Source organism: Marmota flaviventris, chromosome 1 (assembly GCF_047511675.1).
Source record: "Marmota flaviventris isolate mMarFla1 chromosome 1, mMarFla1.hap1, whole genome shotgun sequence".
NCBI lineage: Eukaryota > Metazoa > Chordata > Mammalia > Rodentia > Sciuridae > Marmota > Marmota flaviventris.
In genome coordinates, this window is record NC_092498.1 from 50,534,726 (window position 1) to 50,550,474 (window position 15,749).

The window sequence follows — 15,749 nt, forward strand, 5'->3', positions numbered from 1 at the left end:
CTCTTATCTTTATATTCAATAGAATCTTTAAGAGTTCACTTAAGACAGACCTGCAAGTATCAGGTACCATCTTTATTCCTACCACTTTTTCTGAAATAGAAATTCAAATAACAACTACAAGGGAAAAACCACTCACCACTAAAAGATAAAAGCAAAAGCTAATCATAATCATTTTTAAGGGAAAAAGATATTTTTGTTTGTTTATATAAAAGTGTTCTGTAATATTATGGATGACCTAAATGGTAATAGAGTAGGATAAAGTTAAATTTGATGGTTTAAATTACTCAAGCTAGTATTTTATTTACTATGAAAATAAGTTAATATTCTTGTGAGCCTGATTTATAGCTTAGTAGCAAAAAGTAACTCAGTGGTCTCAGAAGAAGAACCAAGAATGAAGAGGACAGAACCAATAAAAGTGATGCGTAGAATGAATAACAATGTTTAACTCACACTACAGACAGACTGTGTTTCCCCTCCTCCTGTACCTCAAAAATGAATATATTGTTAAGCATCTGCCAAGCAGTTATAAAGCTTTGGCATAATCTCTTTTGGCGTAATCTCTTTTAATTTCACTAGTACTGGTTAAAATATTATTTAAATAAGTCTACAGAGAAAATTCCAGACTATAGAGATATATAAAATTTAGTATAAATGTGAAATACAGAAAATTGGTTTTTCTGTCTTTCATTTTATTTATGAAAACAAAAGACAAAAGACCAAGTAAACCTGTATGAAGTCACATAATTGGTGACAAAGCAAAGTAGGTGAATGTTGTTATTTCCATTACTTTTTAACTATTTCCCTTCTGTGCAAAAGTCACACTACAAGGAAACTGATCATGTTAACTTTACAAATGTTGCCATACATTATCAATTTATCAAATCTCAACTTGCAATCCAAAAATTCAACATTCATTAAATCTTTACAATAAAAAATTTTGGAATTTAGGAAAATACTTTGATACATTCAAGAGCTTAGGTACTTCATTATTTCTGCTGATAATAGCTATTTAGAGTGTGATGATATTAGGAAATAAGTTTAAATTGATTCTAAAGCCTAATTATGTTTCAAAAATGATATAAAAAAAGAGATAATTTGTATAAGGCACAATCATATTAAAATATAGAGAAGATCTGGTATTAGATATTCAAGCCATTCTAGTAAAATTTAATTATTTCATTTTTGAAGTTAGACTCATCCTAAGATCACCTACCTAAAGTAGTACATAATGGAAGAGCTGGGTTTTTTCCTCTCAAAAAGAATAATCAAATGATAAATCACCTCCTTCTGATTTAGGACAACTGTCACAGGAAAAGGTTTTTAAATATTCTTGAGAACAGAAGACATTTCTACTTAATTTTAAATCTAAAGAAATAAACAAGTTTCCTTTAATTATATAAAAAGCAGAGACTTATCACCAATGTGAGAGAGTTGAAAAACAGGTGGCCCAGAGGCCTCTGATGTCAAGCAGTCATGATGCTGAGAACAAATCACTGTAAAGTGCATAAGCTAAAATGTCAGATTGGCTAACTGAAGTTAGGCATCAGTGAGGAAGACATGAAATTTCATTTTAGGAATATATGTAACTTCTACTCAAGTGTCTTTTAAATAATTACTCAAAATGATCTGGTAAACAGATCCTCTTAAATGACATTCTGTAACCAAGTTCCCCATGGACACTGCAAGGCATGTTTAAGGTGTCCAGCGCCATCTAGTGGAAGGCACCAAATGCAGTACAGTAGAAGCACTGCTGTGCTGTCAGCAAGACAATCTACTTGCTGAACTGCAAGAATAAGAAAAAAGTATTGAAATATATTACCAATTATTTAGATCATCCTTTATTATACATGTGATAAATTAATACCATATTTTAATATTTTTAAACAAAAAGGTAACAATATTGGCAATACCTGCTGTGTAATTTGACCTCCTACAACATTTAAAAAAAATTTAAAAACCCCTTCATTTAAGAAAAAAGTTGGGTCAGCTCATAGTGGAATAGGGAGGGGGAACATGGGAGGAATAGATGAATTCTAGATAGGAAAGAGGGGAGGGAGGGAAAAGGAGGAGGCAGGGGATTAGCAAGAATGGTGAAATGTGATGGACATCATTATCCAAAGTACATGTATGAAGACATGAATTGTCTGTCAACCTACTTTATATACAACCAGAGATATGAAAAAACTGTGGTAAATATGTGTAATAAGAATTGCAATGCAAAAAAAGTACATGTATAAAGACATGAATTGGTGTGAACATACTTTATATACAAAGATATGAAAAACTGTGCTCTATATGAGTAGTAAGGATTGTAATGCATTCTGCTGTCATGCATTAAAAAAAAATCAATTAAAAAAAGAAAAGAAAGAAGTTGGAGACCACTACACCAAAGGGTAAAAGCTATGTATCTAAATATTTAAAACCATGAGCAATTTGAGCAAAATACACTACTAATGAGTGACTCTCTTAGTTGGGATAACAAAATTGTGAGACACCATCACCACATGAAGAACTTTTAAAGTTTATCCATGGAAATTAGATGTCTCTTAACAAATACATTTTGTATATATTGAAAATACTTACATTCTTTAATTATATGATTTGTACAATGTCTACACTTTAAAATCTCAAGTTGCTTTCTCCAAAGTTTTTAGATACCACCACTAAGAAGTCTTCCCCACTATTAATGTATGTTCACCAAATACAAAATAATTAATAAAACCACAGAGGTTAAAATACTGGGCACACAGCAAGAAAAAATTCTAATGCTGCATTAGAAATTCACAAATGACTCAGCTGTTCTGCTTCCTTTGCTTTTGCCCTATACCAACTGTATATCTTCAGACATTTCCTCCCTTCTCTAGGTCTCCAATCACTTGAGGCAGAATCTTGCTCCAAAATTTTACTAGTTTTGTTACTTTGAGCAAGTTACTTATCTGTGCCTGTTTTTTCATCTATAGGAATTATCTCAGAAGATGCCTGGTGTAAATGTTCATTAAACAGAAGCTGCTATTACTATTGCTGCCATTATCTTCATCATGACAACAAGTATTTATTAAGCACTATGTTAAATACTGTGATTATCTCATTTAAGTCCCAGAGCAGCCCTGTAAGTATTAATATTTCTATGAAACCCATGGTAAACACTACTGAAGGTTGTTAGCCAATAGAAAAATTAATAAGGTAAATAAAAAAATTTAATAATGCAATTTTTAGTTTGTGTTTTTATATCAGGAAAAGAAATTTAAGAACAAAATCAGAAAGCAATTTACTTGCTTAAAAGAGAAACCTCAGGCTGGGGATGTATTTCAGTGATAGAGTATTTATCTAGCATGCGTGCAGCCCTGGTTCTAATTCCCAGCACCACAAAAAATAAAATTAACAAATAAAACAAACCTCAATAATCATCCAATAGTCACTATATATTAAAAACTTTGTGTTATCTAAGTTTTTTCTTGAATAACCATTCTAGGTTCTAATGGGAAGTTGTGAGATGCTTTTTAAAAAGCAGCAGCTACATTCTCCACTATAATAAAGGTTCCTTGGAGCAATGGTTTTTCAACTTCACAGGGGTCAGGGATTCCACTTAAATGTGGTAAAAGACATGGTTCCTCTCTCTTCAGAGAAAAGAACATAGACAAATTAATAAAACCTCAGAGGTTAAAATTTAGTATATAATTTTAGGGAGGGTTTAAAATCCAGGATGAGAATCTACCCTAAAGGTCTGGGACCATATCTTTTACATCTCTGATATTAAATATTCAAAGAAGCAAACAAATGAATTCATCATATTTCAAGTGTTCATTATCAAAGAGGGCTACAATTGTGTATGCAGGTACAATTATTTATAAACACTTCTTCACAGTAAGTATTCATTTTAAAAGGGGCTTCATGTACCATATAACAAGTGTGAGATCTTTTGAAATAGGGAAAAAAATGATAAATCTTAAAGTAGGATATAAACAAATATAGTAAATGAAATTCAATGCCTTTACGGTAAGTACGGACAATAGTGTACAGTTTCTAAACTTGGCCAATTTGTGGGTATAGAATTAAGTATGAACCACTTTCATCCTATGATTTCTTCCTTCATGTTAGGAACAAAAACAACAACAAAAAACAAATAATAATACGTTTTCTCTCACCCGCCATTCATTAATTTCCAATAAGAACATAATTAATAGCATTTGATCACAGATACTAAATATCAGAAATCAAATGTAGGGTACCATACAAGAATTAAACTATAATTTAAAATCTTTTTAGTTAATAATTATGAAAGAGCTTACCATTTGGGGGGTCTCGTCTTTTCTCTGTTAGAAAATAAATTACAATATTATTAGACTTGTGTAACACAACATCAATATGAAAAATTAATCCATTAGAACTCTATTCCTAAACAGATGTGCAGATGGCTAAGGAATATTTTTCTGAAGATATTTAAGCAAACATCTAAATAAAGTAAGAAAAGGAATAAGAGAGCCAAAATCGTGAGATGGGAACAGCATGAGGGAACACCATGAAGACTGGACTGGAGAAAGCAAAGAGAATAGTGCAATGAAAAAAGTCAGGAGAGCCAGGGGCTGGACGGTGCAGGATCCCATGGTCCATGATTGAGGACTACAGAATTTAATTCTGTACATGACAGGAAGTTTTGCCCAATAGTAGGGCAAGTGACATCATCCAATCTATGTCTAAAAATTTACTCTGGCTACACTATGGAAGAAACAGCAGAGGGATGGATGAAATAGCAGCAGGGGGACTAGCCAGGGACCTAGGTAGTCCATATGACAAGATGATGGACTGAATTAAGATGGTAATAGAAGTTGAAAGAAATGGTGAGATCCAGGACATATTTTAAGGCAGAGCCCATGGGACTCACTGTTAGAATTATGAGGGATCATGGAAAGCCTGAGTGATAAAAGGGAGCATTTTATAGTGACAGGAAGAGAATCAAATAGAAGAAACATTTCTGAGTGGGAGTGTGGCTAGGATAGGGATATGGATCAAGCACTTTGCTCAGGTAAAAGTGTGGCTATTCTGACACTTGAGTATAAACAGTCTGAGGTTCAGTGAGAGGTAAGAACCAAAAATAAAACTTTAGGAGCCCAAATATAGTTATTTTTCAAAACCATTGTACTACATGAAAGAACAAAGGGGAAAAGAATAGCCAGAGAACTTGGAGCACTGAGAAAGACCAGAAAAAACACTGAAAACCTACTTCTTTGCATTCATATACCTATATACCAGGTTGGTTCAAACACTACTTAGGCTTTAAGAAAACTGAAAAGTGGCTGAAGCATCTTAAATAAATGCAATTTCCACAGATTTACTAAGAATAAATTTTCTGTAATTTTAAGAAAAATGCCCGTAAATATTGATGCAATAAAATAATCAGTTTAAAAGTTACCGCAAACCAAAATCAATAAGAATTAATTGGTTGACAAGTTAAAAATCTTAGCAATGGGAATAGAAATGTATGATATATCTGGTAATCTGATAAAGTTATTTTCTAAAACATTTAAAGTAATTAAGACCTTCTAAGTCAATGAACATCAATCCCCAGTTTCCAAGAATGATGTTATCTCTGCATACAAAGAAGAAATACTACTTAAATTTGTGAATGACACAAATATGGAAATAAAGAGAGAATCATAGAAGTTCAGAATGTTAAGTTCTAAGAAGCAATTACTTAAATATACAATACCATCCTGGCTTGAGAAGTATTAATATGAAAAAAGAGGGAAGTTTGGTTGAACAAAACAGAATAGGAGCTAATGTGAGAAATTTGCTAGAAATATCAGAACAGTGTTCAATCAAACTGAGGGATATTTTAGTATCAGAGTATTAGTGAGACTGCACTGGAGTATTGTGTTCAAGTATGCACCATATTGAGCAAATGACATCAAATCTATCGTGGAATCAAAGCACAGTACTTAGGATGGTAAGTCTATAACGATCATAGGAATATTTCAAGAATCTGGAATTGATTAAACTAAAGAAGAAAAGGTCTGAAGAGAACATGATAGCTTCCAAGGTTAAGTAGCTATTGTGAAGAAAAGAAAATAGACTAATAGATTGCTCAACAAGTTGGACCCCACATGCCTAAGTTCAAGAGAGGTAAAGATGGAGTTAAAACAGCATGCAGGACCATCCAAAGATGACTCAGCTGCTTCCCTAATGTTATACTCTTTCTACGATGGAAATACTTTGCCTAAAAGTTGGGGACTATCTACAAGAAAATTCTCGTGTGAAATGAAAGACACCTTTAACTAATCTTACCAATTTCAAAATCAATTATTTTTAACACTTTTTTCCCCTCCTTTGTTTATATCAAAAATGTCATGTTTTGAGTGTAAGTAGCCCTACAGAGACCCTGGCCTAACATCAGAGCATGCCCCTGAAATAGGCAGTGAACCATAACCATTTCCAAAATTGAGGTTACAGTATTATAGCATTAAATTCTTTCTTAGTATAGCAAAAAAACAGTAAATGCTCTTGCCCCCAAAAGCCACAAAAAGCAGCAGGCCCCTAATAATTCTTCCACTGACTCAATGTAAAAAGAATAAGCAGGGCATGGTGGCACACACCTGTAATCTCAACAGCTCCAGAGGCTGAGGCAAGAGGATTGGGAGTTCAAAGCCAGCCTCAGCAAAAGCAAGGTGCTAAGCAACTCAGTGAGACCCTGTCTCTAAATAAAATTAAAAACAGGGCTGGGGATGAGACTCAGTAGTAGAGGGCCCCTGAGTTCACCCGCCCCCACCCCCGCAAAAGCAAATGGCAACAGTGAAGCAACAACTTGGTTCATTTTATTTTCATTTTTACCTCACATTTTTCTTGGAAATAAAACTAAAAAACAATGAAGATAGATAAAATGAAATACATGCCTTTACACTAATGTTTTCCAGATCCAATATGTTCCTTTCTCTTTGTATATTCCTTCTTACTGGTAAAAGATGAATATGATCATCTTCCAAATGACGTTAACATGTACCTCAGGAAGTATGGACTTTTCAATACAATACAATAAGGGTGTAGCTAGTTTTGAGCGAATTTGTTTGTCAGTCTCAACTCCCAAATTATCCTTCTTCTTAAAACTGATCTGCTTAATAGGAAGATGTTGGAGAGGATCATTTTTCCTAACCATCCTTTTCCACTTTACCAGAGCAAGGTCTGGTGCATTTGTCAAAACAACAGTATTACAACCATTAATTTAAAGCTCTATACTGTCCTACATAGTTCTCTAATTCTTTTCTGTGTGTTAAAGGTGTTTCATGTACTAAATTAAATTCCTTACCATTTTATAACATACAACTCTAGGAACAAAAGACAGACAAGGCAATGCTTATAGATCTTGTTTGAATTCTGCTTATTTGATTCTAAGCTTATATAAAATACCTATGGACAAAGTATAAAATACTTTAAGAATGTAAGTTACAATGCCATTGATAATTCAAATTTAGATTCAGTGTATGTGGAACTTTTCAACAAAAAACACTATTTCTTCTGAGGTAGAGATCACCAAACCTTCTTTTCTTCTTTGAAAGGGCTACATAATAAATACTGTAGGCTTTGACAGCCATATATTTTCTGTCCTAACTATTAAACTGTGTTGTAGCAAAAGAGCAGCCACAGACAATATATACATCAATGAACATAGCTGGGTTTTAATAAAGCTATATACACATAAGCCATTAGTTTGCTGGCTCATTTTATGTAAATGCAAAAAATAAAAGAAAAAAAGGAGGGCATTACCAGATTTTCTTTGTCGTCGGCCCAACAAGTCTGTAACTGCTTTTCGGAATTTTTTTGCTTCTTCTTCATTGGCAAAATTAAGAGCAACTTGACAAGTCTAAAGTATTTTTAGCAAAAAGGGTAAACAACAAAATGTAGAAATTTAGCTTTATATAACAAAAAAATGATGACTAACATAAATATATTTCTAAAGGAGAAAAAGTTGACTACACTGGTAGACAAGAAAGTTTTTTATGGTTTAAATAAATAAATGAGGCAAAAAGCATGAAAAAGCCAGGTGTAGAGGTGCATGTCTGCATTCCCAGTGACTTGGGAAACTGAGGTAGGAGGATCACAAGTTCGAGGTTGGAGGCCAGCCTGGGCAATATAGAGAGGTCCTAAGCAACTAAGCAAGATCCTATCTCAAAGTTAAAAAAAAAAAAAAAAAGAGAGAGAGAGAGAAGGTAAATGAAAAGACTATTATGAGAAGTTACCAAGCAGACATTCAAATAATAAACTGAATAGTTCATCTTTAGCAAAAAATAAAAAACTGAATTTGATTTTCAATAGGGCTCTATAAATATTTTGGATTAAAAAAGGCAAGTAATGGAAAAATTAAACATGACAATAAAGGAAAATATGACTTACATCTCCAGCAAAGGTATGAAAATATCCTCTAGGACTATTATATACAAAGTTATTGTATAGTTCTTGTTCCCACAATAATTTCCCATCCTAGAAAAAAGTAAAAATTCAAATAAGAGCTATCAAAAAAAAATCTCTAGGAATGAAACAAAGCAGATGATTCATGATAAGGGAATTTTTAGACACACATTACATATAATTGTAATATATTACTAATATACTATTTTATAATTTTTTGTTCTTTCATAATTTCTTAATAACAAAATAGTAAACATTGGATAACATTTCTTTCATGAAACCTACATGTAAAAAAAGTTTAGTTCAATATGCTAATATATAATTTCACACTGATCAGGCACTTCCTAATACAGTTACTTGGACAAAAAGAAAACAGAATAATTCTCAGATCAATGTTAGAGAGAAGAAATAGGATATGCAAGGCACAGTTCCATTAACAATATTCAGGCTGTGTGCTATCAAATATTACAGAAATGTTCATATTCTTTTCTTCAGTTTTACAGATGTGGGAGGGTCAAATATACCTTCTCTGTACTGTTAACAATATTTGAATTCTTAACTTTTGCAGAGTGACCTATTGATGAAGTACCAATATAAGTAGTATCAATCATACTGCAATACTGCAGAAAGAGACTGGTGACTAAATCACATTAAGGTTAACCTATAGATAAAAAAAATGTTTAACCTTCTTAACAAGGTGGCTAATTGTGTGTTCAGCCATAGTTATCTCCAATAGTAAATATGAGGTTGGAAAAACAATAATCATTGCCCCATACTAAAATGTAAGGTTCCACCTACACCATAAATTTAAAATATTTAAAATACACTGTACACACATGAACACTATCATGGAATTCCTTTCTTCTTCATATTACTCCATTTCTAAATAGTGTTTCACATTGATGATGAAAAAATATCAAAGTACTGAGGTTTTTTTTTTTTTTCAAACTATGGATACATTCCCATCTTTCAAAATCACTGCAGAGATGTTAAAAGGTTTGCTTGTCATCTATCTGATATCAATGTCCAGTTTAGTGAAAGTTTCAGATTTTTGTAAGTAAAATCCCATTAAATCTATTGTCACATTAACCATGGAAATTTACCTACAGAAAGATGTTAAAAGATTTAATGTAGACTTCACTTTAGCAAAATGATAATTACTTTTCTGGCAGCCATAAGAGATGAATACCTGACAAATCTATGGTGTCAAATCTATGACAATATAGACTTGTAACCTGAGAGTGAAAAACATAAAACCATAAAAATCTGAATATAGAAACACAAGGAAAAATGGGTAGAAAATATTTTTTAGATTGTATAAATAATGCTTAAAGCAGTGCAGAAATAGCAGTACATACAAAACTGAAATAATAATCAATTGTTCCCTGAAAGGACTATGGATACTAGTCTGTGATGCACAAGGTAGAATGAAAGAGTACCACTAGAAAGAGAGACTGCACCAAGATCAAAAGGCATAATTAGAAAAAAACAGTATCATTAATGTATGGTGACAATGAAGAGGTAAAATAGGAAACTACAATATTTTCCCCTTAACCAGAGGGATGCATGAGAAGATATTCCATGGATGCCCGAAACCCTGTATAGTACTAAACCTTATGTTTGTTCTTATATATACATACTTATGATAATTTTTTAAAGTTTTTATTTGTTCTATTTAGTTATACATGACAGTAGAATGTATTTTGACATATTATATATATGTGGAGTATAACTTCCGTGGCTGTACACAACCAATACACATTGGTTGTGTATTCATATATGAACACAGGAAAGTTATGTCTGATTCATTCTACTGTCTTTCATACTCCCGTCCCCACCCCCTTCCCTTCATTCCCCTTTGTTTCATCCAAAGTACTTATAATGATAAAATTTAACTTATAAATTAGGAACGTAAAAGATAAACAATATAACTAATAATAAAATTGAATAAATATAAAATACTATGATAAAGATTACCTAAAACTTATAAATTGTTTATTTCAGTAATTTCCCAGTTAATATTTTGGAAACATAGTTGATTAAAGGTATGTGTAACCATGGAAACAAAAAACTTGGATAGGAGGGAACTACAGTATTCATTTTTGCCTTAGGATCTGTTCCCATTTGATCCCAATGTCCATACTTCATATCTAAAACAAAACTCCACTCTTTGAATATTATTTTAAGTGCAATTTAATATTACACCAAGATAAAAAATAAATCATCTATATTAAATCATAATTAGGCAGAAACCTAATCACATACAGTTTAAAGTGAAAGCAAAATAAAACCAACCTTAATGTCAAATATTCTTAAAAAATAAGATCTTTGTGGATTGTCCTTAACAAGACAAGCAACACCACTGCACTTCTTTGACCACATACAGTTCCGATCTGCTGCATATAATTGTACCACTGCTGAAGACATAGTCTGCAAAACATAAATTTTAAAGCCATTAGTTTCAAATAACAATCAGATGACCAGATAGACCCTGTTAATAATGTATCTTATATACAACCTCATGAAAGACACCAAACGGGCGGGGCAAAAAAAAAAAGACACCAAACCAGGACCACCCAGCTAAAATGCTCCTGAATTGCTGGCTCCCCGCAAAAGGAAATAAGATACACTTATTGTTATTTTAAGCCACTATTTTTCAAAGTAACAAATACCTAATATAAAACCATATAATAATAATTATGAAAAACTCAACATTTATTATACTTAAAATACATCAGGAAACCTGCTAAGCACTTCTAAATGTAACTTTATTGAATTGTTAGTGCTATTTTAACCTCATTTTATATTTGAGAAACCCAACACTAAAGAGGGTTAAGTAATTTACCCAATATCACACAACTACATAGTACAGCTGAAATTCCAATTCAGACAATGTGTGACTTCAGATCCTGTATTAAACTATATCCCAATAAATTAAACATTTAAGCAATGAAGTACTAGTATTAGTAAAGGTTGACTTCTAATAAGATAGTTAAGCATTTATGGTACAGGAGCTAAGTCAAGTAAGATTAGGGGTTACTAATTATTGATGCTAGATACCTAATCATATTATCACTGTAGTAGATGTATCTCCTTTATAAAAGATGTTAAAACTGAAGGAAAAAATTTTAAGCAAATTGCACAATTGGGCACATATTAAAGGAATGACATTTAGTCCAAAAAAAAAAAAAAAAAAAAAAACCCATGATTACTGAGAATAAGAAAAACTATTTGAATGATATTATCTTGATTTTCCCCCAAACAGTACCTAATTAGAATCTTTTGGAGGCATAGGAGAGAAGACAATTCATTACGTGCAACAGACATTTGGACAAAATTACTTTCCAGAACACCTGTTGCAACTCTCCTTCCGGATATCATGAAACAATGGAAATTCCCATTTTATTCTAAATTTTTTTTTATATTATAATCTAGAATGGAAATATTCAGTCTTTCTCTGAAAGTTATACACATACATACTGATAAAGCTCTTTTTAAGTCCAATGAAAACAATAATGTTTTTTTTTTTTGAGTAGTAATGTCACTCCTAAACTAAAAATTAAAGAAATAATTTAGAATATAAAATATAAATTTTTAGTGTAAACAAAAAATTTCATGAATATATAGTAACCATGTTTTGTTTAAAAAATAATTTAAATAAAAGAGTCTCTTATTCAGTAATTATGATACTTCAGTTCAATAAAATTTGGGCACTGATCAAGAAGAGACTACATTAAGATTTGGAGATTATTTTGTTTTGGAGTTTACTTTGCCTGGGCACTGCTTTCTTTTGGAAAGGATTCTCTTAAACTATAATACACACAAATCTTTTAAAATGCCCAAAATCAGAAATGTAAGATTAGAATAGTGTTAGGGATCAAAAGTCCCTACAGACTTTTCCAGGTAACAGTGCTTAATGTTGTATTTTTACCAAATTCATCTTTGAACTTCAAATGAGCAGAACATAAAGCAGCAGAAAATCTTCCACAAAAACTCAAAAATTATGAAGATACCTTTGAAACAGGATAAGTGCTTCACACCAAGACACTGGATTTAAAATAGGAGACTGAAGAATGCAGATGCACCTCTGGCTTGCTCAAGACCCACCAGTATTTTGGAAACATGCAATCACAGGAAGACAACTCCACAGGCTTCCTGCTCTGAACCCTTAGTACTAAACCCTTAAGGTATTAAATACCAGGTCTAAGAGTTCAAAAATCATGGGGCTGGGGTTGTAGCTCAGTGGTAGAGTGCTTGCCTAGCACATGTGAGGCACTGGGTTCTATCCTCAGCACCACACAAAAATAAAATGAATAAAATAAAGGCATTATATTATGTTCATCTACAGCAAAAGGAAAAAAAAATAAAAAAAATTTTAAAAATCATATAGTGAAAATTCACATTACAGTCCTTTTAGTATGGTGTTGTCAAAATACATTCATTTCTAAAAAGAAAAGCAATTAAGCAAGTAGATACCAAGACTACCTACTTAAAAACAAAAAGCAAAAAAACAACAACAACAAAAAAACAAACCTTTCTACTTTACTTTTTAAGTAGAAATCAAGAAGCAACAGCTTGAAAGATAAAATAACCTTACTTATAGAATCTGAAATTCCATTTCTTAAAATACCTTTGTCAAAGATCACATATTATTAACACTGTGAAACACTGTTTGGATGTATATGTGCAAAATTAAAAAACTAGAAAAAAATTTATATTTAAATATTTATATAAATGTAAAGCAAATTTCCAAAGCATCTGTATAAGAAATAAAGACATGTATTCTATAATTTTCCATGCAAACATAGTTTGGTATTGTAAAATTATTCTAATACTAAAGAAAACTCAAATATTTGTAAGCAATTCTCAATAACTGCACATTCAAAACTTTGCTACAATTTTATTGTAAGTTGGTATCTATTTTACCCTTTTTACCTTGACCTGGGCAAAGTCTGAAAATAAGAAGTCAGAGCACCCTATGAAGCCATTTCTAATTAATTCAAAATAATTACTGTAAATGCAAAAATTGCTTGCACATTCAACATTTAATATATAAAAGCCAGACAATATAAAAACAATAACTATCCCTTAAACTCTAGATGAACAGTGGCTCAATTAAACTTTTAAAAACATTCCTTCCATTCCTTTAAAGCAATTACATCTAATCAACTCCATCACTTCTTGTCTTTCATAATTGAGACGGTATTAATGAAAAAAAACTGAGAAGTGCTTAGGAAGGGAAATCTATTAGCCCAATAATGTAAGGTTAAAATCTGTTAATTAAAAGGGAAAAAAAATCACAGTATCAATTTTTATATACATATTTTAATATCTTTATTTTATTTATTTATTTTTATGTGGTGCTGAGGATTGAACCCAGTGCCTCACACATGCTAGGCAAGTGCTCTACCTCTGAGCCACAAGCCAGCCCCCACAGTATCAATTTTTGTAGAACCAAAACCTTATCATTTCGGGTATTTCAGAACTGAGTAACCACAATAACATATTTATCCTTAGACTCTCACTGTCAAGAACAAAAACTAGATAGGGGAATGTATCCTGAGAAGTAAATTCCCTCTCGCTGTCCTTCAACAGAGCACCTTAAGCTGATGTTGCACCAACCAAGAAATATTTCCCTGATTCTCTAGGATGAAATGCTAACTGCTTTATCTTCGTGTTTCTAGAGTATTTTTTTAATGTTACTCTGTTATGCTACAAATCTCATTCTAAAATAGAATAATCTTCTGTTTGATTTCTTACCCATAAAAGAGAATGTAATTCTCACAAGCATTTATAATAGTTCTGCAAGCCTATATTATCACTCCTTCTATACTTTGTCCCTAAGTAAACAAATATTTGTTATTTGAAAATTGCATGCTCTGATTTTGATAATGATACTATGATAATGACCTTGATTTCAGGATATACACCCTAAAATATTGTAAAGGGGTACTATGCCTTCAAATTACTCTCAACTTACTCAGAAAAACAACAGGTAAGCACACATATATGAAGAGAGAGAGAAAAAAAAAAAAAAACAACCAAGGTAAAGTATTATAAATATGAAGGCTATACAGAAATTGTTTGTACTATGTTTGTAGTTTATTTTTCTGTAAGTACAAAAATATTTCAAAATTAAAAAAATTTAAAAGCACAAACAATTCATGAAAATGCAGGACTCTCAGCCCCCATACACAGCCATGGCAGTTTTGACAAAGTGGTTCTCAAGAGTCATTACTACCTTTGCCACTGCTAAATGACCCCAAACTAAGAAAATAAACAAGTATTTGCCCCTTCTTCCAATCCCTTCTATATGTATACCAACTTTGTTAAAAGGAGGGCCATCCTAAGTAAGACTCAATCCACAGACATCTAGAACATTTATAACAACCACATTATGTAACAGGTCAAAGGAAGATTTTAGATCAGGAAAATAGGTGTTTCTGTTATTACAAAATAGCAAAGGATTGGAAAAAAGCAAGACTCATAGATCCCTATTTTTTTTTAAGAGAGAGAGAGAGAATTTTTTAATATTAATTTTCAGTTTTCGGTGGACACAACATCTTTTATTTTATTGTTATGTGGTGCTGAGGATTGAACCCAGCGCCCTGTGCATGCCAGGCAAGAGTGTTACCTCTTGAGCCACATCCCCAGCCCCACAGATCCCTATTTTTAATAAAAAACTGCCTATAACAAATACTAAGATAATGTAATACTGAACAAGTATTTATAACAATTGATATTTAATAATAAATATATAATGTTTTTAAAGGAAATATTTTAAGATAAATATTCAATAAATATCCAAAATATGTCAAGTGTGGATGCAAAAATCTTATGATTAACTAAAATCAGCTTTTTCTATAATCACATTGGTCTAGTTAATAGTCAAATACTCCCACTTTTACATGTATGTATATGTTTGTGTATGTACCGGACCCCAAATGCATGGAAAGTAATCTGAGAAAAATCCATTTAAGTTTTCTCACTATATAAAAGCTAGGCTTTAAATATATTCCTAAATGTTCTGATGATGTGTTCCTATGCAATAACCCACTGTTACTGAGTGTGAAATTTTAGTCTACATTGTACTAAGGAAGGAAGACTGGTTGAATTCTTATAATTAATTAACTATGCAGTGATCTCAAAGAACAATTTTCTAAATAATAAAAGTATATAAAAAAAGTATAACACCACCATAGTTCTATGTTAACCTAAAAAACCAATATAGAAACCAACAATTTTTAAAAAATTAAAACAACATATCTGGCAGTTAACAAGCATCTCCTAAGTGGTCAGTATGAGTAAAAACAATCCAGGAAAAGAAAACACAAAACTCCACTTTGGAGAAA

General features: G+C 31.8%; 1 protein-coding gene across 1 annotated transcript in view; it reads right to left on the minus strand.

The window, feature by feature from the left end:
- The window catches only part of Wasl (WASP like actin nucleation promoting factor), a 71,957-nt gene that overhangs the window by 26,569 nt on the left and 29,639 nt on the right, over nucleotides 1–15,749 (minus strand). Inside the window, exons 2-5 of the mRNA XM_027926520.2 lie at nucleotides 10,693–10,827; nucleotides 8,383–8,469; nucleotides 7,756–7,852; nucleotides 4,290–4,313 (exon numbers count right to left, since the gene is read on the minus strand). Coding sequence (XP_027782321.1) covers nucleotides 4,290–4,313; nucleotides 7,756–7,852; nucleotides 8,383–8,469; nucleotides 10,693–10,827 — 343 coding nt within the window. The remainder of the gene's footprint in view (nucleotides 1–4,289; nucleotides 4,314–7,755; nucleotides 7,853–8,382; nucleotides 8,470–10,692; nucleotides 10,828–15,749) is intronic.